Raw genomic sequence first — 23,457 nt, forward strand, 5'->3', positions numbered from 1 at the left:
TGTTGGTAGGAAAGGAAAGGTTGCTTTATTTCGGAGGCTGGCAACCGGGGGAGAGGGTGGACTCCTGTCCGAGAACCAACTCCCGATTGCTCTCAGGGGCCAGGGGCTTTTAAAGGGGAGTTTCAGGGCTGCATAGGTGGGAGCAGAACAGCACAGTCACTTCTGACAGCCATCTTGAAACCAGTAATGCGGTGGTCTGATCAGCGTCATCTTGGTTGTTTTAAGAACAGTTAATCTTTAGTTCCAGGGTTTCCATTTCTTTGAGGCCAGTTTTTGGAATTGTGGCAGCTTATGTCACGGCTACAGCCTGGTCATCATGTACTTAACTTCTTCCACCTGGTGGGGATTTCAGTATCTGTAAGACAGCTCACAGGATACGGCTCAGAATATTACCTATAGCCCTTCAGGAGGGACTGAAGGTCCTTGACTATGCTTAATGACTGAACTATTATCTGGTCTCCTTTGACTGTTTTCCTTTGTTTCTGCATTTTCTCACTTCTCTGATTAAAGTTATTCTTTGGCTAAAGTTTTTCCACAGACAAAAGGCAGGCTGAGGACATGGGGTGAGGGGGCAGGGACCGTAGGGTCCTGCTCCCTTTCATCTGCAAAGAACAGAAGCTATTCAGGTGTTATAAATTTGAGGAGCAGGTGTAAGTAAACTTGTGGATAATTGTGTGTGGCTCTTAAACTGTAAGAGAATCTGTTATAAAAAAATCCCTTTTAGTTTCCTTTTTCTCAGCTTTTGAAGAAATAACAAGACTGAAAAACATTCCCTGAACCCTTGCCCTATAATCTAGTTTGAAAATAGGAAAGTATTTTATTGCATGCCCGAAGGAATTGAAGTCTTCCAGAAAACTAAATAGGAGAGCTGGCAGGGCTACTACTTGGGAAATTCTTTTAACCTCTTGACATCAGTTATGTCATCTTGTTTGGACAAAAATATCTCATCTTCAACCCTCTTGCGGCTTGTGAATCCTGCCAAGCTCACCTCTACATCTTTTAAAGATATATCTTTTGGGCAGCTTCTAAATCCCAATAAACGCAAAGGAGAGGGGCAAAGACCCAGAGATTACCTTTTGTTCCCTTGCAAATACCAATGGTATCCGTTCTCAGCACCCAGAAGTGGAGGTCTGGATAGACGCAGCTGCCGCCAGCGCCTGTCCTACTTCTCACTAGGGGCATGGCATCCCGGCGTCCCCGCACCATCCCGGCCCATGAGCAGGGTTGCAGGGTAGCACCGAGTCAGAGGTCTGTTTTCCCATCTATTAACTGGGGAGACTGGGTCATCTTGAAGAACCTTGCTTTCACTGCTATTTGAAACGTTCCCCACCTATAACGTCTTATTCCCCATCCCTGCCTTCTAAATACCTGAGGCCTCGCACCCAGACCCCGCGCGCGGGTACCGAGCGGAGGGCGCGCCGCCAGCAACACCCGCGTGCCCAGCGCTCCGACCTCCAGCCCGCTCCGAGGAGCACATCTCGCGCGATTCCCTCCACCTCTCGCGACACTTCCCGCCAGCGCCCTTGCGGGCCTCCACGCCCCAACAGTTTCCTCCATGCAGCGGTCCCCGTCACCTCACCTTTGATCTCGGCAGCCCGGCCCGCTACTTGCCAGCTGGGAGCGCGGCGGAGCCCTGTGTTGGGAGCGAGCCCGGCAGGTCCGCAAGCTCCGCCCTGCTCTGCTCCGCCCCGCCCCTCCTGGACTCGCGGGGAAGGCCTCCGCGGGGGATATGTCGTAGCCCACTCAGCGGAGGTAGGAGAAGTTGAAAGGCTGCGGGGCTGCCAGGTGAGTCTGCGGCGGCGCGTTGGGGGCGGCGGCAGGGCCCAGGGCTCCGACCGGCGTGCGGGTGGGAGGCACTGCGGGATGGAGATGCCAGGGGCGAAGGAGGAGGCGATGCCCGGGGTAGGGAAGGGGGGCTGGGAGGACCAGCCCTGGGGGGGTGGGGGTGACCTCGGTTACAGGGTCGCGGCCAGGGCTCCTTTTACATCGACCGTGCCCGAAGGCACCGGGAAATTACCTCGTTTTCATCCACGCTCACCTCCTCTCTGCGGGGCTGGACGCGGGACGGGGAGGGGCGTCCGCGAACCCTGAGGTCCCAGACCTGGGCTGCAGGAGGCCCGGGGTCGTGGGGAGAAGGGACACGCAAAGTGGCGGAGGTAAATTCGTGCTGGGAAAAAAGATAAAGTGGAGGAAGCTTGAGAGCGTCCGCTCCGAGGGAGGCCGGGTGTTTGCGGTCCCGCTGCGCTCGGTGCTGAGATAGCGACGGTCTTGCCTGCGCCCCTCCGAGGAGCCTGGGTTTACTTTTGACGTCTGCAGTGTTAGTCTCTGCGAGTGTTAAAGGGGCGGAAACACACAGGTCACGGTCTTCCTTGAGGGAAGGAGGCTTTTGAGGTCACTTGTTACTTTTCGTCTGAGACCTGGATGGTGCGAGTGCGTGCGCGCGTGCGCACAGTGGCCCCAAGCGAGGGTTCGCGTTTTCACAATTTGTACCATAGTCTCTACTTAAGCACCCTTCAAGCATTGATAAAAAGTGACTGGTTCTTAAGTGAATAGTTTTATTTTCAATATTGTGATTCCAGTAGTCATGTAAATGTGTAATGACAAGGACCTGGAGCCTAAAACCAGGTGTTACTAAGACGGAGTACGCGTTTTTGCCTTGGGACCAGACTTAGATTGGAAATTGGGGTAAAATTTTTTTGCAGGCAAGATTTCGACCATGTGTTTCTTGTGATTCCAGTTTTGTTTAATTAAAACCGTGCAGTTTTCTGAGAGGATTGGGAGATCAGTGCAAAGTGGTTGGTCTAACTATAAGAAGCGTTTTGTTTAAGCCTCCTTCCTCAAAAAAAAAAAAAAAAAAAAGAACCCCAAAAAACAAAAAAAGCTGTTAATTTATGTTATTTCTGTTTTAAATTATGTAGCCCCCTTAGATTTTTTTCAGAAATGACTCCTTAAAAATGACCAGTTTTGTGTGTGTGAACAATTACACTGTTAATAGAAGGAAATTTTATTGATAGTTTTCTTTTGTCTTTTAGAGAAAGAAATGTCATCAGTGGAATCACACGAGGAACAATTGTCCCAGTCAGATCCATCCCCGTCACCAAACTCATGTAGTTCCTTTGAGCTAATAGACATGGATGCTGGCAGTTTGTACGAACCCGTTTCTCCTCATTGGTTTTATTGTAAGATAATAGATTCTAAGGAGACATGGATTCCTTTCAACTCTCAGGATTCACAGCAGCTGGAAGAGGCATACGGCTCTGGTAGGGTGAAAGCTATGACTTGTAACAGACAAGGACTTACTGTCATTTCTCTAAAACTATAATATAAAAGTCCTTATAGTGAGTGCTATTAGGAGTAAATTTTAGATTTTTTTCTAGTTGTCTCATAGCATTTTTTTTTGCTTTACATTTTTTATACTTTCCAAATTTTACTTAATAATCTTTTCTTTTTAACATCTTTATTGGAGTATAATTGCTCTACAATGGTGTCTTAGTTTCTGCTTTATAACATCCTATAGCACTTTTGTATAGAAGTTCTGCATTACTATCCAGCCAATTTTTATAATATTCAAGAATTTGGTCTGTATTTTGAAAACAGTACCTATTGTAATTCCTACATAGTTAACCAATAATGTTTCTTATGTTTCAGTTTCTGTTTATGAAGAGTGTGGTGTGGGTAGTGTCACATTGCAAAAGAATGAATTCTTTCATTTTTCTCTTGTTTTTTCTTCTTTTTTGGAAACAATGATGCTGGTTACTACTTTATCATCATGATGGTCATTAATTTATCTTTTGGTCCCTTAAACAAAAAATTCAGAAAAGCTTTCTTGTATACATTTTTTTTTTTAAGGGACACTCCTATCTCTCCTCAGAAAAAGAACAAAACAGCGTTGGGTATTATTTTTTTCATGTTTCATTAAAACCAAGAATGATTTTGATGGTTTATAAAGTAGTTTAGCCAAGAAGAAACAGATCATTCGTGTGTTTTATAACATTATGGAGAGCAGAACTCATAGTTGTATTTGGGGAGCTTTATTTTGCTATACTATGTACTTCTTTTCCCCTATCCTCTTCTGATAGGAAAAGACTGTGATAGGAGAGTTGTGCCCACTGATGGGGGCAGATACGATGTTCATTTGGGGGAGAGGATGCGGTACGCCGTATACTGGGATGAGCCAGCATCGGAAGTGAGGCGCTGTACCTGGTTTTACAAGGGAGACAAAGATAATAAGTATGTTCCGTACTCGGAGAGCTTCAGCCAAGTGTTAGAGGTATTCCTGTGACCCTTTTTTACTCATTTTCTTCACTGTGCTCTTCTCTGATTTCATAATCTTTTCTTCCTCTTGTTACTTATTCTGTGAATTTACAGAAAGAGTTTGGTTCTATTTGCATCACAGTTCATAGCATTTCTTTTTGCAAGTTAGTTTCAGGATAAAGTAGTTTTATTTTCAAATTTTTAAATACTATGGAAACTTATGTATTTAAATTAAATTTTTTTTTCTCTAATGGTGATCTTTGTGAATATTTAAACTGTGACCACAGAATTGGTCTTTTTTGCCCTTTATTTTTCTTGCTCTGAAAATATTCTGAAATTTGCTTTAAATTGGAGTAGGATATTAATATTATTGAACAAAATATATCAAAATGTGAACAATGATTATTTCTAGTCTTGATGATGGAATTGGGACTGAGTTTTTTCCTTTGTCCTGTACTATTATTGTAATCTTAAAAGAATTTTAAAATAAATTTGATAAATCAAGAGAAAGAACTTTATATGTAATGTAATCCTCATTTTATGGATAATATACATGCATTAACATTATTGAAAGAAATATATCAAAATGTGTACAGTGATTATCTCCAGTCTAGATGATAGAAGTAGAAGTGATTATTTTTTCTTTGTTCTATACTAGTACCTGTTCTCATTTTAAGAGAAATAAAATAAATTTTATAAATTAGAGTAAGATATTCTTATTGTAATTGTTTATCTAGCAGTATTCTTGTAAAAAAGTTCAGTTTTAATAGAAAAACCATTACAGAAATCTAATGAAATGTGTTTTCTTTTAAGGAAACTTACATGCTTGCTGTAACTCTGGATGAATGGAAAAAGAAACTGGAGTCTCCCAACAGAGAAGTTATTATATTGCACAATCCAAAGGTAAAGCAAACTAATGCTCTTCTTTAACATTGGAATTAAAGGTTAATTGCATTAGTAAGAAGAGCTTAATTGGTTTCTTTTTCTGGGGATTCTACGTAGGATAAACTTTGGACATTTTTATATTGCATTCACAGTTATGAAACTTGAAGCTTTGGCTCCTACCGTCATTTCCTCGTTCAACTCTTACACAGAAATTTTCTTAGGGAAAATTATGTCACTGTAGATTTAGAAAATCACTGACACGTTATGTGGGCACCTCTTCCATGTGTAGGGTATGGTTGAAAGATCTGTTAGCCTGATGAATTTTCATTTTCCTTTTTTTTTTTTTTAGCTTTACTGAGGTATAATTGACAAAATAGTAAGATATTTAAAGTGTACAACATTACCCTAATGTATTTTCAGGATTCTCATTTCAAGCTGTAGGAGTTGCATATCAAAACTCCAGTTGATATTTGACTATGTGTTATGTTTTAAAAGACCCGTTCCTACCCCTCAGAATGTATAAATAGAAGTGTCTTTAATGTAGAGTATGTTTATTGCTCTGATATTTTTTATTTAAGCTTATGGTACATTACCAGCCACTCGCAGGGTCTGATGAATGGGGTTCAACACCCACTGAGCAGGGCCGACCTCGAACAGTGAAGAGAGGGGTTGAGAACATCTCTGTTGACATTCATTGTGGTAATGTTAATCATTCGTTTTTTTTCTTATCTTCTGATATACTTATTTGTTTATGACTTAAATCGTGGTCTTTCTCTATGGCTTTAGATTATGTCAAGGCTTAAAAATGGCCTTTAATCAAATGGGCTTATTCTAAGTTAAGATTAGCATTACTTCATCTACTAAGAATCTTAATAGAGATTTAAAAATCTCTTTTAAAGTTGCTAAGTATATATGGTGGGATGGATAAAATTTTACAGTACTAATCAGGAGGTCACTAAGTACAAATGAACTGATTTAGTCCTAATTCTAAGAAGTGTGATTCCACCTGCTTGATTATTAATTTATTCCTGGTGACTCCTGAAGGTTTTCAGGAGGTTTTCAACCAGGGAAATCTGTTTTTCAGTAGGACCTTGATGGTTATCCGTTGCTCTCTAGCTAGGGTCATTTATGGTTGGTTTTATAATATATTTAACTGGATTATAAAATTCCTTTCATCTTTCAGAGGGGATGGCTTGTCTCTTGGACAAAGTCGTAGACTTACTGTAATTTGAAAAGATGAGTTTAAATTTTCATGCTTCAAATACATACCAGACTTTATTGGTACAACTGATAAAAATAGAATATTAGGTAAAAGTATCCTGTCAATATTAAATTACTGGAATTTGGTAACTGCCCTGTGGTTAAATAAGAGCATATTCTTAGGAAATACTTAATAAAATATTAAAGGGTTAAAGAGATGTGATATGTGCCGTCTGATAATGTATGCAACCTGCTCCCAAATGGTTCAGAAAGATAAATGTGTGTGAGTACACATACACATAGAGAAATACAGCAAATGGGGTAAATGTTAGTGTTGAATCTGTGTAAAAAGTATATGAGAGTGTCTGTACTGTTCTTTCAAGTTTTCAATAAGATTGCAGTTATTTCAAAATAAAAAGTTTAAAAACTTGGACTATTTTTTCACTGACTTATTACAAGATAAATTAGAAACAAAGTAAAATCACTATATTTTTACTAAGTAGTTAAATGTGGGACTATCTGTGTCTTTTAAAATATCTGCTCATATTTTAACTTGCCCATTTCTATTATCTATCCATTGTGAATGTTTGATTTTTAGAATACATGGCTAGTTATATAGAGTAATTTTTCTTTGTAATTTCACTCGTAGGGGAACCTTTACAGATAGATCACTTGGTTTTTGTAGTCCATGGGATCGGACCAGCCTGTGATCTCCGCTTTCGAAGCATCGTACAGTGTGGTAGGTTTGCAAAGCATGTCCTATTAGATCATGTAAGGGGACTGTTAGTGCTCCTGTGAGCTGAGATAAAGTGTTGTCTGTAGTCTGTTGTCTTAGCTGCATAATCAGATTTGGAGAGCTAAAGACAGGTGGCAAGGTAGTCAAGCTTCCCAGCTTAGATCTAAAGTGCTAGTAAATTCCTTAGGCTAATAGGTTTATATTCTTAACTAATAATTCTTGAGTGAATAAGCCCTCAAGTCTTATAAAATTGTTGTATGATGTGATGGTCCTGTTTATAACCATTCTAAATTTAAAGGGAACCATAAATATATGACCATGAAGATAATATAGTTTAAATGAATAACAGAAGCTTCAACCATTTTTGTAATTCATACCGTGATAAACCTTATGATATTCTAATTGGAATATTTAGGTCATTAATATAACTTGACTTTGAAAGGTAGTATTCATAGTCTAACTGCCCTAATTTGGGAGTCTGATCCTAATGGCTAATGCTTCTAAACATAAAGCTCCTAGAAGGTTAAGATCGACACAATATGAATTCCAAACAGCAGTGTATTTTTTTTTAATTTAAAATGTTGGGTAAAGGTTGTTTATAAGAACCAGAAAGTTAGGATAGGAACCTGACTGCAAGGCCAATTGACATAGTCAAGTGGTTTTTTTAAAAAAAATTGAAACGGTCACTTGACACGGCAGAAGTTTTGAAGTTGCTGTGTGATTTTTTTTTATATATAAAAATGTTTTGTATAGTAACGGCAGTTCTATATTAAGGGGATGTATTTTCCTACATGCACTGTTAATTTTTTCTTGAATACTCACTCTACTTTTGACTCGAGTCAATAGGTGCTATGAGCAAATATAGGTGGATGTAGTATAATTATAAGATCTGTTGCATCCTCACTCTACAAATTGATCGCTTCACCATTAATGCATAGTTAATTTTCTTTTCTAGTTAATGATTTTCGCAGTGTTTCTTTGAACCTGCTGCAGACGCATTTTAAGAAAGCCCAAGAAAATCAGCAGATCGGGAGGGTAGAATTTCTCCCAGTCAACTGGCACAGTCCTTTGCATTCCACTGGTGTGGATGTGTGAGTAGTACTTTACACCTTTGAGTTGCTAACTGTGATTGTAATGTTTTCTGATCACTGATATGCTTAGGAACATTTCTGCTATAGCTGATTGTATATATAAAATTTTGTTCAACAGAAAACTTTTTGTACTTCTGTGTCTTTTTCTTAGAGATACATTATTAAGTGCGGACCAATCCCTGTGTTTAACTAGCTCGGGTTAGGAGTGGGGTGTTGTGTGTATCTTCTTCCAGGATGTTTTACTGGCTCATTAGTGTTTACTATTACAGCTTTATTATTTCTTTAGCATAAAGCCAAATGTTGCTTTCTCCCCATAGTGTATAAGCATCTCCATCTTAAGATGTCAAAAGCCAACCTACCTCAAGATGCACAAAGTATTTTGTTGTTCCTTTTTGATCACATTTAGATAATATTTGTCCAAATTTGGGGAAAAAAGGAAATTCCCAAATATTAAATTATTGGGGTTTATAACTTGAGTTATAATTGGTGCAATGACTTTTTTGTGTGTGTGTGTTACGCGGGCCTCTCACTGTTGTGGCCTCTCCCGTTGCGGACGCACAGGCTCAGCGGCCATGGCTCATGGGCCCAGCCGCTCCGCGGCATGTGGGATCTTCCCGGACCGGGGCACAAACCCGTGTGCTCTGCATTGACAGGTGGACTCTCAACCACTGTGCCACCAGGGAAGCCCGGTGCAATGACTTTTAAGTGATGGCTTTCTTAAGTTACAAGCTCAGTAGTTCTGTTTGTAAACTTTTTGGTAATGTCAGAGAAGGTTGCCTTACATTAAGGATATTCAGCTGTGGGCTCGCCAGAAAGATGTTCATAATAGAGTTCTAGGATAGAGCTAGGAGATGCTTCTCTGGTAGATAAAGGAAGTAGCATTGTTTCCATGCTGGTCTTGGAAATGGCTTTTCTGATTCCGTGTCTGTCAGTTCTTAATACCCTATGATTTGAGCATATTCCACGTGCCAAATGCTCCATGTGGTGGTGCTTTTACTAGGTGTACAGAGTTCACATTCTTTCATATTTGAGCTGATGCTAAGAGGTTACTAGGGGCACATATCCCTCTCTAAACTACAGAAGATGTTGAAGGTTTGAGGAGTCTTTCTGCGAGCTTTGAGAAAGCTGTATGTGGAAGCTGATTTATACTACGTCAACATTGTTTTCCTTTGCGAGATATTAGTTCTGTTTGTCCTTGGCATCTGGCAGTCTCACCTTCTTTCAGCTTTTAGAAATTCAGCATAGAGAGAGAGAGCTGATCCATTTGTGATCTGACTTGTGATCTAAAACCCTTAATGCTGAGAATTCTAGGAAAAGCCTCTTGTATCTTTTAAAAAACTTTATTATAGAGAACTTTGTACACAAAAGTAGCATATATAATGAATCTTCATGTATTGATTATGACTCCCCAGCCCAACAAGCCTCAGCACGTGGCCAGTTCTGCCCCATCGATATCTTCCGTGTACCGCCCATCCCTCCACTCTATTACTTTTGGATAAAATCTTAGACATCATATCATTTCATCTGTTAAATGTTTCAGCTTGTATATTCCTTTTAAGGATTAAAAATATATCTATAACACCATTATCACATCTAAAAAAATTCTTAATATCAGCAAATATACAATCAGTATTCGAATTTGTAATTGTCTAATAAATGTCATGGTTTATATATACATCTACATATATATACATGCACATACACACATAGTTTAAACTGGGATCATTAATTGCAATTAGTTGATGTCTTTTAAGTCTCCTTTAATCTCTTGATTACCTTTCTGTCTCTTATTTTCTTGTAATTTATGTCTTGAGGAGGCTGGGTTTTTTTGTCTTGCAGTTTCTCACACTCTGAATTTTGCTGGTCACATCCCTTTGGCTTCATCACAAATGTCTGTCTGTCCTGTCTTTCTTGTAAATTGATAGTTATCCCTTGTATCTTAATTTCTAAGTGTAATTTGGATAATAACTTAGAGGAGGCTATGGAATGTATTTAGGTTTTCTGCTTAAAATATCTTCTGTGCTTTCAGAGATCTGCAGCGGATAACTCTGCCCAGCATTAACCGCCTAAGGCACTTCACCAATGACACGGTTCTGGATGTCTTCTTCTACAACAGCCCCACCTACTGTCAGACTATTGTGGACACAGTTGCTTCTGAAATGAACCGGTTATATGTACTTTTTCTGCAGAGGAACCCGAATTTCAAAGGGGGCGTATCCATCGCTGGTCATAGTTTAGGTAACGGATTCTGTGTGACCAGAGAGGACTATCAACCTTTTAAGGATACCTGTTTTTGAAGTACAGTGTCTTTTATCAGTATCAGATTCAGAGGTCTAGAACAGGTCTGTGATAAAGAATTTGGAAGGGGTTGGAAGGGTGGTGGTGGTGGATTGGAAAGAATGACTCCCTACTTCATAGATTTTGCTTCATGGGTAATTGGCTTATTACTTCTTTTGTATAAAAGACAGCTATTTAGTGCTAATGCTTCGAAATTGTCCCTTCTTTCTTCTGTTTTACTTGTAGGTTCACTTATATTGTTCGATATCCTAACAAATCAGAAAGATTCTTTGGGGGATGTTGACAGTAAAAAGGTAATTTAGATGTTCAGATAGGTTCTTTTGTATGCTTTCTTAGTAAGCATTTTTAGATTTTAGGCTTTTTGTTTCTCGCTTAGTCTCATACCATAATATTTACATTTATTTTAATTTTAACAGACTTGTAATTATCTCTGTCATTCTTGGATGATAGAAGCAAGATAGTAGTATGCTTCTACAAATATTTGCCACATTCTAAAATAATTATAGGTACCTTATTTTTTCATTATAAATATGCACTACTAAAAAAAAAAAAAAAAAAAAAAAATAAATATGCACTACTGATCTGTTATTAGTATTATAGAATCATTGAGTTGAAATGGAATTTGCATATGAGGAAATGAGTGAATTGGATGCAAATTGATATAGTTTATAGAAATTCTGTTTGAAAGCCATCCTTAAACATTAATAAGAGCTCAGGGAAGGCTTTATTAATGATGATTAAGAATACTTTGATATTCATTCACTCATTCATTTATTTAAAAACATATTAGGTTTCAGCTGACTGCAAAAACTTAAAGATCACATCTTAATTTATATTTCATATAAATTACAATTTATTCAAAGTTAAGATAGGTCTCTGTGGATATCTAACATAGTACTTTCCTTTATTGCAAAGTAATATAAAAATCTGAATGAATTTAGAGAATACGAGCTTTACAATTTAATTTTTAGGATTTGCCAAGTATTTTCATGGATCAAGGAGACATACCAACACTGGAGGAAGATTTGAAGAAACTTCAGCTCTCTGAATTCTTTAGTATCTTTGAGAAGGAGAAAGTAGATAAGGAAGCTCTGGTAAAAATAATCTTTTAAAACTTTGCACTATTACCATTTTCAGTATTTTTTAAAATAAATTTATTTATTTATTTTTGGCTGCATTGGGTCTTCGTTGCTGTGCGCGGGCTTCCTCTAGTTGCAGAGAGCGGGGCTGCTCTTGGTTGCGGTGCACAGGCTTCTCATTGTGGTGGTTTCTCTTGTTGTGGATTGTGGGCTCTAGGCGTGTGGGCTTCAGTAGCTGTGGCTGGTGGGCTCTAGAGCGCAGGCTCAGTACTTGTGGCCCATGGGCTTAGTTGCTCCGTGGCATGTGGGATCTTCCCGGGCCAGGGATCAAACCCGTGTCCCCTGCATTGGCGGGTGGATTCTTAACCACTGCGCCACCAGGGAAGTTCCCCATTTTCAGTATTTTTATTGCTTCTTTTCATCGTACTGCTTGCTAAGAGCCTGCCCTTTAGAAACATTTTAGTCATAAATACTTCGTTATCATTAGTAATGCTCTTTAGCCTTATTTGTGTGCTTTTTATCATATAAAGTGATCTTTGCTTTGTGGAGGTTCAGAGTTCCGAGGAGCCATGTTAATAGCAATCGAGTAAAGACTAAAACACAGCACAGCTCTGAAAACGTGAGAGCAGGAATAAATGACCACTAACTTCTCCAACTCTTATTTTCTGTTATACTTTCTAGAGCTCTACTGTGGATATTTGCTTGTTTATTTGTTTTTGTTACCACTAGGGAGTCCTAGTCATGCAAAGCAAAGAACAACAGAGTGTTTAGGCCTTATTCCTCTCAGAGAACACGGCATTTACTTAGTTATTTTTAGGACAGTTAATTGATTTTATTTTGCCTAGAAATAAGGAAGATATTTGATTTTTTATGCTTAGGTTTTATGTACAGACAAAGATCTTCAGGAAATGGGAATTCCCTTAGGACCAAGAAAGAAGATACTAAACTACTTAAGGACCAGAAAAAATTCAATGGTATGTGCTTAATATAGCTTGTAGGATTAAACAGTCTTTTGACTTCCTTGTATCCTTGTGCTTTGTGAGGTGTTTAGTATAGGGAGCTAAGCAATTTTTAAAATTGACCTTTGGCTCTCTTTTCAGAAATTAAACACATTTACTTTATTGATATCTTTAAAAGTGTTACTAGCTTCAGAAGTCTTATCTCCCCTGGACTTCCACCATTCAATTTTTTTCCTTTTTTTTTTTGTTGGTTTTGTAACTGCTTTATTGAAATATAATCCACAACACATACCATAAAATTCAGCCTTTTAAAATGTACAATTCAGTGGGTTTTAGTATATTTGCAGAGTTTCATAACCATTACCACTATCTAATTCCAGAACATTTCCATCACCGCAAAAAGAAACATCATATTCATTAGCAGGCACTCCCCATTCCTCCCTCCTGTGAACCACTGATCTATTTCCTGTCTTCATGTATTTTCTTATTCTGGATATTTCATATAAATGGAGTCGTACAATATGTGGCCTTTTGTGACTGGCTCCTTTCACTTAGTATAATGTGTTCAAGGTATAACCGTGTTGTAACAGTGCTTCTGCATTGAGCATTTTTGGCCACTGATTCCTTTCCATAGTCTAGTTAATTATTTTTCAACCTTTTAGCAGGTTGCTCAGTTCTGATTTAAGGCTGATAGAGACATGCTACTTGCTTCGATCAGAAAGGCTTAGCACTTCATTGAACTCCTCAGCAATCCCCAACATTCATTCCACAGTGCTCTGCTGTCGTTTTCTCTCATGATGGCTGCCTAAAGCTTCAACTGCTACCCAGATGGCTTTGTACAGCTTTTATTATTTCAGAGCATGTAGGGATATCAATTCATAATTTAAGGCAACTCTTGTTTTCATCAGCTGTATCTTGTTCTCTGAGAGATTCTTCTTAAAATTGTTGACTGCTATTTCAAAACCTTTCCAAGCATCCTTTTAAACCAGTAGAAAACTGTATATTCCTTTGGATATTTTCAGTACATAGCAGCTCCACAGAACTATTTTTTATTCTTTAGGGTATTAATAGACCAACCCCGCAATCACCTGCAGGGGCGAATATGTCGAACATCCCCAGAGAATCGGAGTTCTGCAGTAGTACGAATAGTACTGGAAACGATGAGCATCTGGATGTGGGCATTGGGCAGGTAACAGTGCTAATTCTCTTTGGTCATTTTATTGTTTGCCATCGGTGTGGTAGGAACAGGTGTAACTTTTGTTATTAATGAGAGATGCTTTTATTTCCTCCTTCCAGGTGCCTGTAAAATACCCCCGGCTCATCTATAAACCAGAAATATTCTTTGCCTTTGGATCTCCCATTGGAATGTTCCTTACTGTCCGAGGCCTAAAAAGAATTGACCCCAACTACAAATTTCCAACATGCAAAGGTTTCTTCAATATTTATCACCCTGTAAGCATTGGACAGCTCTTGTGGTTTTACCTGAATATTAGGGCTTATTGGTAAAGAGGGACACAACACAATATTCTGTTGTGTTGATTTACTTTTTTCTATATTATTCTGTAGTAATGAGATAATTTATAATAATATGAATCTGGAAGTGATGGGGCAGAACAACTACATTAAAAAAAAATGAGCTTGGGCTTCCCTGGTGGCGCAGTGGTTGAGAGTCCGCCTGCCGATGCAGGGGACGCGGGTTCGTGTCCCGGTCCGGGAAGATCCCACATGCCGCCGAGCGGCTGGGCCTGTGAGCCGTGGCCGCTGAGCCTGCGCTCCGCAGCGGGAGAGGCCACAGTGGTGAGAGGCCCGTGAACCTCAAAAAAAAAAAAAAAAAAAAAAAAAAGAGCTTATAATTATTCTTGCCTGATACATAGCTCCTGAGACTGTCATTATCTTCCTTCAGCAGAGGTATATGTAGCTATTATTTTTCCTATGTAGTTTGATCCTGTGGCCTATAGGATTGAACCAATGGTGGTCCCAGGAGTAGAATTTGAGCCAATGCTGATCCCGCATCATAAAGGCAGGAAGCGGATGCACTTAGGTAAGTCTTGAGTATAGAACCTGATAATTCTAGACCTTCTGGTCAGTGCACACTGCCTGGACCTCATTCACTTTGTTTAGCTGTGGTGAACCCTTTTACCTCTGTAAACCATGCAATGTTCTTTTTCACATATGTTTCAGAACTGAGAGAGGGCTTGACCAGGATGAGCATGGACCTTAAGAACAACTTGCTAGGTTCGCTGCGGATGGCCTGGAAGTCTTTTACCAGAGCTCCATACCCTGCCTTACAAGCTTCAGAAACTGCAGAAGAAACTGAAGCAGAACCTGAATCAAGTTCAGAGAAGCCTAGTGGTCAGTGACACTGTACCTATTGATTTCCTGCACCAGGCCAGATAAGAGGGACTCCATGGTGTCTGGTTCTTATTCTCCCAGGGTCTTCTTACTTTCTCCTTTTTATTGTTTAGGACCAATACTATGAGTCCTAATGGGCCTTCAGCTCTGCTGGTGTTTTCTGTCATCTAATAGCCACAAATTTTGGAAAAACATTATTTGTGAGGGAAGATGTCAAGAGAAGCTGAGCATCTAGTAATGAGGCTTGAAAACATTCCCCACTTGGGCACTGTGGCAGTGATGCTCAGAGCCTACACTGTGAAGAACCTTGCTTTTACAGGGGAATGTCTGTGTATTCATGGGTTGGTTTTATTTTCCTGGCTGGGGACTAGCTAGGACACTTTTGCTCTTAATTTCACAGTTAATATTGCATTCTTTTGCTTTAGTTTTCAATTGCCTAAGGAGTTCTAACCCTGTTTGCATTTAGTTTGTAAACCAAAGGCAAATGGAATTAGCCATTAAAGGTACAGGAAGGAAAAAAGGGATTGGATAAAATCAGTGTGCCTTGAGGGAGAAGCTTTAAAGGGGATTGAGAGGAGGAAAATGAGAGAGAGATTTCTGAGCAGGGTAGCTCATCCTATGGTAAAGCTGGAGCCTGAGGAAAAGTAAGGACAACCTTGGAGGGCTGGACGCTTTTATATTCTTATTATGGTTCTTCTGTATCCAGATGTCAGCACAGAAGAGAACCTTGTGGCGGTTAAACAAGAAGCGCCCCCCATCCATGTGGGAATGCTGAATGGAGGCCAGCGCATCGACTATGTGCTACAGGAGAAGCCCATTGAAAGTTTTAATGAGTATTTATTTGCTTTACAAAGTCATCTATGCTACTGGTAAGTGTTTGTTGCTTTAAGTCTATCTTTTTTTAAAATTAATTAACTTATTTATTTTATTTTTGGCTACGTTGGGTCCTCGTTGTTGCGTGTGGTCTTTCTTTAGTTGCGGCGAGCGGGGGCTACTCTTCATTGCTGTCATGGGCTTCTCGTTGCGGTGGCTTCTCTTGCTGCAGAGCACGGGCTCTAGGCGTGCGGGCTTCAGTAGTTGTGGCTCACGGGCTCAGTAGTTGTGGCACACGGGCTTAGTTACTCCGCGGCATGTGGGATCTTCTCGGACCAGGGCTCGAACCCGTGTCCCCTGCATTGGCAGGAGTATTCTTAACCACTGCGCCACCAAGGAAGCCCCTAAGTGTTTGTTTCGGAGTTTTTTTTGGTCTTAATTGTTTGTTAAGATTTCTTCATATGACATGAGTGTGCTGTTTTGTAATTGTCTGAACAAGAAATCATTCTAATCCCAAATGTACACTGGCCTATCCTCCTTTTTTTACATCTATCAAATATCTGTGAAACAATTAAGACTTATTTCACGAAGTGTAATATTCTTTAGGTCCATCCACATTGCTGCAAATGGCAGAATTCCATCTTTTTTATGGCTGAGTATTATTCCATTGTAATATATACCACATTTTCTTTATTCATTTGTCTGTTGCTGGACACGTAGGTTGCTTCCATATCTTAGTTATTGTGAATAGTGCTGCTATGAACATTGGGGTGTGTGTATCTTTTCAAGTTAGTGTTTTCGTTTTTTCTGGATATATACCCGGGAGTGGAATTGCTGGATTATATGGTGGTTCTATTTTTATTTTTTTGAGGAGCCTCCATACTGTCTTCCACAGTGGCTGCATTATTTCACATTCCCACCAACAGTGGACAAGCATTCCCGTTTCTCCACATCCTCGCCAGTGTTTATTTGTGTTCCTTTTGATGACAGCCGTTCTGACAGGTGTGAGGTGGTATCTCATTGTGGTTTTGATTTGCATTTCTCTGATGCTTAGTGATGTTGAGCATCTTTTCATGTACCTGTTATCCATTTATGTGTCTTTCTTGGAAAAATGTCTATTCAGGTCTCCTGCCCATTTTCTGATTGGGGTATTTGTTGTTATTGTTTTTTTGATATTGAGTTTTATGAGCTGTTTATATATTTTGGATATTAACCCCTTATCACTAATATCATTTGCAAATATTTTCTCCCATTCAGTAGCTTTTCCTTTCACTTTGTTGATGGTTTCCTTTGCTGTGTAAAAGCTTTTACGTTTAATTAGGTCCCATTTGTTTATTTTTGCTTTTATTTTTTTGCCTTAGGAGACAGATCCAAAAAAATATTGCTGTGATTTATGTCAAAGAGTGTTCTGCCTATGTTCTCTCCTAGGGGGTTTATGGTTTCCAGTCTTACATTTAGGTCTTTCATCCATTTTGAGTTTATTTTTGTAAATGGTGTGCAGAAATTTTCTAATCTCATGTAGCTGTCCAGTTTTCCCAGCACCACTTGTCAAAGAAACTGTCTTTTCTCCATTTTGCATTCTTGCCTCCTTTGTCATAGATTAATTAACCATAGGTGTATGGGTTTATTTCTGGGCTCTTTATTCTGCTCCGTTGGTCTATGTGTCTGTTTTTGTGCCAGTACTAATCTGTCTTGATAACTGTAGCTTTGTAATATGGTCTGAAGTCAGGGAGGGTGATATCTCCAGAGTTGTTCTTTTTTTCTCAAGACTGTTTTGGCAGTATGGGGTCTTTTGTGATTCTATATAGATTTTAGGATTATTTGTTCTAGTTCTGTGAAAAATGTCATGGGTATTTTTTTAGTAGGGATCTCATTAAGTCTGTAGATTGCTTTGGATAGTACGGCCATTTTAACAATATTAATTCTTCCATTCCAAGAGCATAGGATATCTTTCCATTTCTTTGTATCATCTTCAGTTTCCTTCATCAGTGTTTTATAATTTTCAGAATGTAGGTTTTTCACCTACTTGGTTAAGTTTATCCTAGGGTATTTTATTCTTTTTGATGTAATTTTAAATGGGATTTTTTTTCTACTTTCTCTTTCTGATAGTTCATCATTAGCGTATAGAAAAGCAATAGATTTCTGTATATTAATCTTGTATCCTGCAACTTTACTGAATTCATTTATTCTAACAGTTTTTTGGTGGAGGCTTTAGGGTTTTCTATATAAAGTATCATGCTATCTGCAAATAGTGACAGTTTTACTCCCTCCCTTCCAATTTGGATGCCTTTCTTTTTTTTTTCTCCTTTCCTTTCTTTTTTTTTTTTTTTTTTGTCTGATTACTGTGGCTAGGACTTCCAATACTATGTTAAATAGAAGGGGCAACATGAGGCATCTTTGTCTTGTTCCTGAATTTGGAGGAAAGGCTTTCAGCTTTTCATTGTTGCATATGATGTTAGCTGTGGGTTTGTCATAAATGGCCTTTGTTATGTTGAGATATGTTCCCTCTATATCAACTTCGATGAGCGTTTTTATCAAGAATGGATGTTGAATTTTATTAAATGCTATTTCTGTGTCCATTAAGGTGATCGTGTGGTTTTTGTCCTTTCTTTCGTTGATGTGGTATATATCACATTGATTGATTTGTGAATGTTGAACCATCCTTGTGTCCCTGGAATAAATCCCACTTGATCATTATGCATTATGATTCTTTTTTTATATTGTTGGATTCAGTTTGCTAATATTTTGTTGAGGAGTTGTGCATTTATATTCATCAAAGATATTGGCCTGTGATTTTCTTTTTTTATACTGTATTGGTCTGGTTTGGGTATCAGGATAATGGTGGCCTCGTAGAATGAATTTGGGAGTATTTCCTCCTGTTCAGTTTTTTAGAATAGTTTAAGGAGGATAGGTGTTAGCTCTTCTTTGTATGTTTGCTAGAATTCCCCTGTGAAGTCAGTCCTGGACTTCTGTTTCCTGAGAGTTTTTTTAAATTACAAATTTAATTTCACTAGTGTTTGGTCTGTTTAAATGGTCTGTTTCTTCTTGATTCAGTCTTGGCAATTTTTATGTTTCTAGAAATTTGTCCATTTCTTCTAGGTTGTCCAATTTGTTGGCATATAACTGTTCATAGTATCCTTTTATGATTTTTTTATATCTCTGTGGTATCAGTTGTAATTTCTCCACTTTCATTTCTTATTTTGTTTATTTGGGTCCTCTCTCTTTTCTTCTTGGTGAGCCTGGCTAAAGGTTTATCCTTTTTGTTTATCTTTTCAAAAAAACAGCTCTCATTTTCATTAATCTTTTCTATTGCTTTTTTTAATCTCTATTTTATTTATTTCCTTCTCTGATCTTTATTAGTTCCTTCCTTCTGACTTTGGGCTTTGTTCTTCTTTTTCTAATTCCCTTAGGTAGTAGGTTTGTTTGAGATTTTTCTTATTTCTTGAGGAAGGCCTGTATCACTATAAACTTCCCTCTTAAATCTGCTTTTGCTGCATCCCGTAGATTTTGGAGAGTTGTGTTTCCATTTTTATTTGTCTCAAGGTATTTTCTGAGTTCCTCTTTGATTTCTTTATTGACCCATCATTTTTTAGTAGCATGTCATTTAGTCTCCATGTGTTTGTTCTTTTCCCATTTTTCTTTCTGTAATTGATTTCTAGTTTCATACCATTGTGGTTGGAAAAAAGCTTGATATAATTTCTATCCTCTGAAATTTGTTGAGACTTGTTTTGTGGCCTAACATGTGATCTGTCCTGGAGAACATTTCATGTGCACTTGGAAAAAATGTGTATTCTGCTGTTTTGGAATGTAATGTCCTGTAGATATCTATTATGTCCAATTAGTCTATTGTGTCATTTAAGGCCACTGTTGCCTTATTGATTTTCTGTCTGGATGATCTTTCCATTGATGAAAAGAGAATGTTAAAGTCTCCTACTATTACTGTACTATTGTCAGTTTCTCCTCTTATGTCTGTTAGTGTTTGCTGTATATATTTAGCTGCTCCTGTCTTGGATGCATATATGGTAACAAATGTTATATCCTGTTCTCGCATTGATCCCTTTATCATTATAGGATGCCCTCCTTTGTCTTTTGTTATAACCTTCGTTTTAAAGTCTATTTTGTCTGATAGGAATATTGCTGCCCCTGCTTTCTTTCTATTTCCATTTATGGGAGATATCTTTTTCCATTCCCTTATTTTCAGCCTGTGTGTGTCTTTAGCTCTGACATGAGTCTTCCTGGAGGCAGCATATAGATGGGTCTTGTTTTTTTGTCCAGTCACCCACCCTGTGTCTTTTTAAAAATTATTTATTTTTGGCTGCATTGGGTCTTCGTTGCTGTGCGTAGGCTTCTCATTGCTTTGGCTTCTCTTGTTGCGGAGCATGGGCTCTAGGCACGCGGGCTTCAGTAGTTGTGGCTTGCGGGCTCTAGAGTGCAGGCTCAGTAGTTGTGGCACGTGGGCTTAGTTGCTCCATGGCACATGGGATCTTCCCGGACTAGGGCTCGAACCCATGTCCCCTGCATTGGCAGGCGGATTCTTAACCGCTGCGCCACCAGGGAAGCCCCACCCTGTGTCTTTTGATTGGAGCATTTAGTCCATTGACACTTAAAGTAATTATTGATAGGTGGGTACTTATTGCCATTTTATTACTTGTTTTCCGGTTGTTTTTGTAGTTCTTCTGTATTCATGTCTTCTTTTTTTCTTCCTTTGTGGTTTAATGATTTTATTTAGCAGTATGCTTGTGTTCCTTACTTTTGTGTGTATATGTTGTAGTTTTTTGATTTGTGATTACCATGGGGTTCTTATATGTTGACATATATCTACTTGTGTTAAACTGGCAGTCATTTAAGTTCAAACATATTCTAAACAACCTACATTTTTTTACTCCCCTCCCCTGCATTTTGTGGTTTTGATGTTATATTTCACATCTTCACGTTTATCCCTTAACTGTTTATTATAGTTATAGTTGCTTTTACAGTTTTTTGTCTTTTAATCTTCATACTGTCTTATTTAAGTGGTTGATCCTCCGTCCTTACTATGTATTTGCCTTTTCTATTGGGATTTTCCCTTTTCTACAGGTTCTTACTTCTTTTCCACTTAGAGAAGACCCTTTGACATTTCCTTTAGAGTAGGTTTAGTATTGATGAACTGTTTCAGTTTTTGCTTGTCTGAGCAGTTCTTTCTCTCTTCTTCAATTCTAAATGATAATCGCGTTGGGCAGAGTACCCTGGGTTGCAGGTTTTCCCCTTTCAGGACTTTGAATATATCCTGCCGCTCCCTTCTGGCCTGCAAGGTTTCTGCAGGGAAATCAACCGATAGCCTTATGGGGATTCCCTTGTATATGACTCTCTTTTTTTTCTTGCTGCCTTCAGAAGCCTCTCTTTACCTTTTGCCATTTTAATTATGTCTTGGTGTGAGTTTGCTTGGGTTCATCTTGTTTGGGACCCTCTGTGCTTCCTGTTCCTGGATATTTGTTTTACTTCAGGTTTGGGAAGTTTTCAGCCACAATTTCCTCAAATACATTTTCGATGCCCTGCTCGCTCTCTTCTCGTTCTGAGACCCCTATGATGTGAATGTGGATACATTTAATGTTAGCCCGGAGATCTCATACCGTTTTTCAGTTTTTAAAACCTCTCTTTTCTTTTTGCTGTTCTGACTGGGTGATTTCCATTATTCTATGTTTCAGATCACTTATGTGTTCTGTGTCGCTGAGTCTGCTATTCAGTCCTTTTAGTGTGTTTTTTATTGTAGCTATTGAATTCTTCATTTCTGATTGGGTCTTTTTTATACATTCTAGTTCCTTGTTAAAATTCTATGTTCATTTGTTCTTTTCCCTAATTCAGTTAAAATTTTTTAATTAACTGTGTTCTGAATTCTTTGTCTGGTAAATTGTTTATTTCTGTTTCATTATTTATTTTTTCATGGGTTTTCTCTTGCTGTTTCAATTGAGAGCAGTTGTCTGCCTTTTCATTTTGTTTAACTTTTTCTGTCACTATGAATTTAGGTGAAACAGTTACCTATTGTGGTCTGAAAGGGGTATTTTTTTTTTTTTTTTTTTTAATTTCTTGCGGTACGCAGGCCTCTCACTGCTGTGGCCTCTCCTGTTGCAGAGCACAGGCTCCAGACGCGCAGGCTCAGCGGCCATGGCTCACGGGCCCAGCCGCTCCGCGGCATGTGGGATGTTCCCAGACCGGGGCACGAACCCGCGTCCCCTGCATCGGCAGGCGGACTCGCAACCACTGCGCCACCAGGGAAGCCCCTGAAAGGGGTATTCTTCTGTGGGAGCATCCTTATACAGACTGTGTGCCCAGTGCCTTTGATGGGAGTGCAGGATTTGATGACACGGACAGAGGGGGTGGAGCTGGAGCTGGGTGTGAAGCGGGACTTCCCCTCTGCTCAGTGGCTGTCCCCATACAGTTGGGGACAGGGTCTGATTCTAAGTTGCTGGAGCCAAAGCCCTGAGGGTCTGGCCCAGGCTGGCTCTGTTCCCTTTAGGTGTGTTTCCCCCCGCCCCAGCCCCCGCACTGGAACCCTTGCCCCAGAGCTGGGGAGGGCAGACAAAAGTGGGGCCCATGTGGGCTCTCTGCAGACAGAGGTCCGAGCTGTCTGGCGTGTGCAGCCTTGGGTGCGTGTCCCCTTTGCCCCTCATGGTCGATCACTGCCCCCGGCCTCCCCTGTCTTGTTAGGGGGCCACACTGCAGGGCAGCTGGGGCCTGTGTGGACTCTTGGCGTATGTTGGGGCATAAGCTGCGGGGTAGGGGCCGCCGTCAGAGTCCCGGACCTCTTCTGATGCACTGCTTGAGTAAGTGCCAACAGTGGCTGCTGACACCCCACCCAGACTCCGCCCCAGGCCCGGGTTGCCCGTGCGTCCCTTGGCTGTGTTTCTCCCTGTCACGGCGGCCCTAGATGCTGTGCAGTGGTGCATCGTCATGAGCAAGTGGGGCTGAGGTGTGCACCCAGGCGGGGAGGGAGGCCTGGCAGCCACTAGAGCAGTCCTCCCACTGTACTCTCCGCCCTGCCTGGGGGCGAGCCAGCCCGCACAGCTCCCACAGCCCTGCTGCCCTCCAGCTAGCCAAGGGGGCGTGTCTCCCCTGATTAGGACCCCAGGACGGGGGCGGTCAACCTGAGGCTCTCACCGCTCACTCCCCAGGGTGGGTCTCTGCCTGTGCATTCTCCCTTTTCCTCTGAGTCCCCCTCCCAGGGGCACAGGTCCCGACCTGATTGCTTTTCTTCCCATCCTAAACGATTACATGTGGATCTTTCTTACAGCCTTGGTTGTACAGGAGTTTTTCTGCCAGTTTCCATTCCACAGATAGATGTACTTTTGATGTGTTTTTTGGGGGGTGAGTTCCATGTCCCCTTAACTCTGCCACATTGGTCGATCCCCCTTGCCATCCATGTATCTTCTTTGGTGAATTGTCTGTTGAAATCTTTTGCCCGTTAAAAAAATTGGATTATTTCATTATTAAGTTTTGAGAGTTTTCTACATTTTAGTTACAAGTTCTTTTCAGATACACTTTTTTTCCTCAGGATGTGGTTTGGTTTTCATTTTTCTAGCAAGTAGGTTTTGAAGCACAGTGTTTTATTTTGATGAAGTCCATTTTACTGATGTTTGTGCTTTTCTGACATATTTCAGAAATCTTTGCCAAATCCAGTGTCATTGAGGTTTCTCCTTTGTTTTAGAAGTTGTCGTTTTAGCTTTTACATTTAGCTCTGTGATCCATTTTGATTGAGTTAATTTTTAAAGATGGTGTGAGCAAAGGATTGCGGTTCACTGCTTTGCACGTGGTTT

At 39.8% G+C, this 23,457-nt stretch overlaps 1 protein-coding gene and 1 long non-coding RNA gene across 5 annotated transcripts in view; one reads left to right on the forward strand and one right to left on the reverse strand.

Annotated features, from left to right (window-relative positions):
* Positions 1-1,640, reverse strand: LOC136793331 (uncharacterized). Its single transcript, XR_010838506.1, has 3 exons — positions 1,580-1,640; positions 1,074-1,262; positions 1-336 (listed from the first exon to the last, which is right to left on the reverse strand). It is a non-coding gene; the product is annotated as an uncharacterized lncRNA (long non-coding RNA).
* Positions 1,502-23,457, forward strand: part of DDHD2 (DDHD domain containing 2) — a 27,185-nt gene continuing 5,229 nt past the window's right edge. For 2 of the 4 annotated variants that reach the window (XM_059049221.2, XM_067022578.1), the window contains exons 1-16: positions 1,502-1,785; positions 3,033-3,260; positions 4,080-4,270; positions 5,068-5,157; positions 5,718-5,838; positions 6,989-7,078; positions 8,031-8,166; positions 10,196-10,404; positions 10,690-10,757; positions 11,436-11,558; positions 12,422-12,517; positions 13,563-13,691; positions 13,799-13,954; positions 14,441-14,543; positions 14,684-14,854; positions 15,561-15,723. In XM_059049221.2, coding sequence (XP_058905204.1) covers positions 3,041-3,260; positions 4,080-4,270; positions 5,068-5,157; positions 5,718-5,838; positions 6,989-7,078; positions 8,031-8,166; positions 10,196-10,404; positions 10,690-10,757; positions 11,436-11,558; positions 12,422-12,517; positions 13,563-13,691; positions 13,799-13,954; positions 14,441-14,543; positions 14,684-14,854; positions 15,561-15,723 — 2,066 coding nt within the window. In that variant the 5' untranslated portion in view covers positions 1,502-1,785; positions 3,033-3,040. The remainder of the gene's footprint in view (positions 1,786-3,032; positions 3,261-4,079; positions 4,271-5,067; positions 5,158-5,717; positions 5,839-6,988; positions 7,079-8,030; positions 8,167-10,195; positions 10,405-10,689; positions 10,758-11,435; positions 11,559-12,421; positions 12,518-13,562; positions 13,692-13,798; positions 13,955-14,440; positions 14,544-14,683; positions 14,855-15,560; positions 15,724-23,457) is intronic. The other 2 variants (XM_067022579.1, XM_067022580.1) reach the window with 1 other exon arrangement.

This window comes from Kogia breviceps, chromosome 20 (genome assembly GCF_026419965.1).
Source record: "Kogia breviceps isolate mKogBre1 chromosome 20, mKogBre1 haplotype 1, whole genome shotgun sequence".
Classification (NCBI taxonomy): Eukaryota; Metazoa; Chordata; class Mammalia; order Artiodactyla; family Physeteridae; genus Kogia; species Kogia breviceps.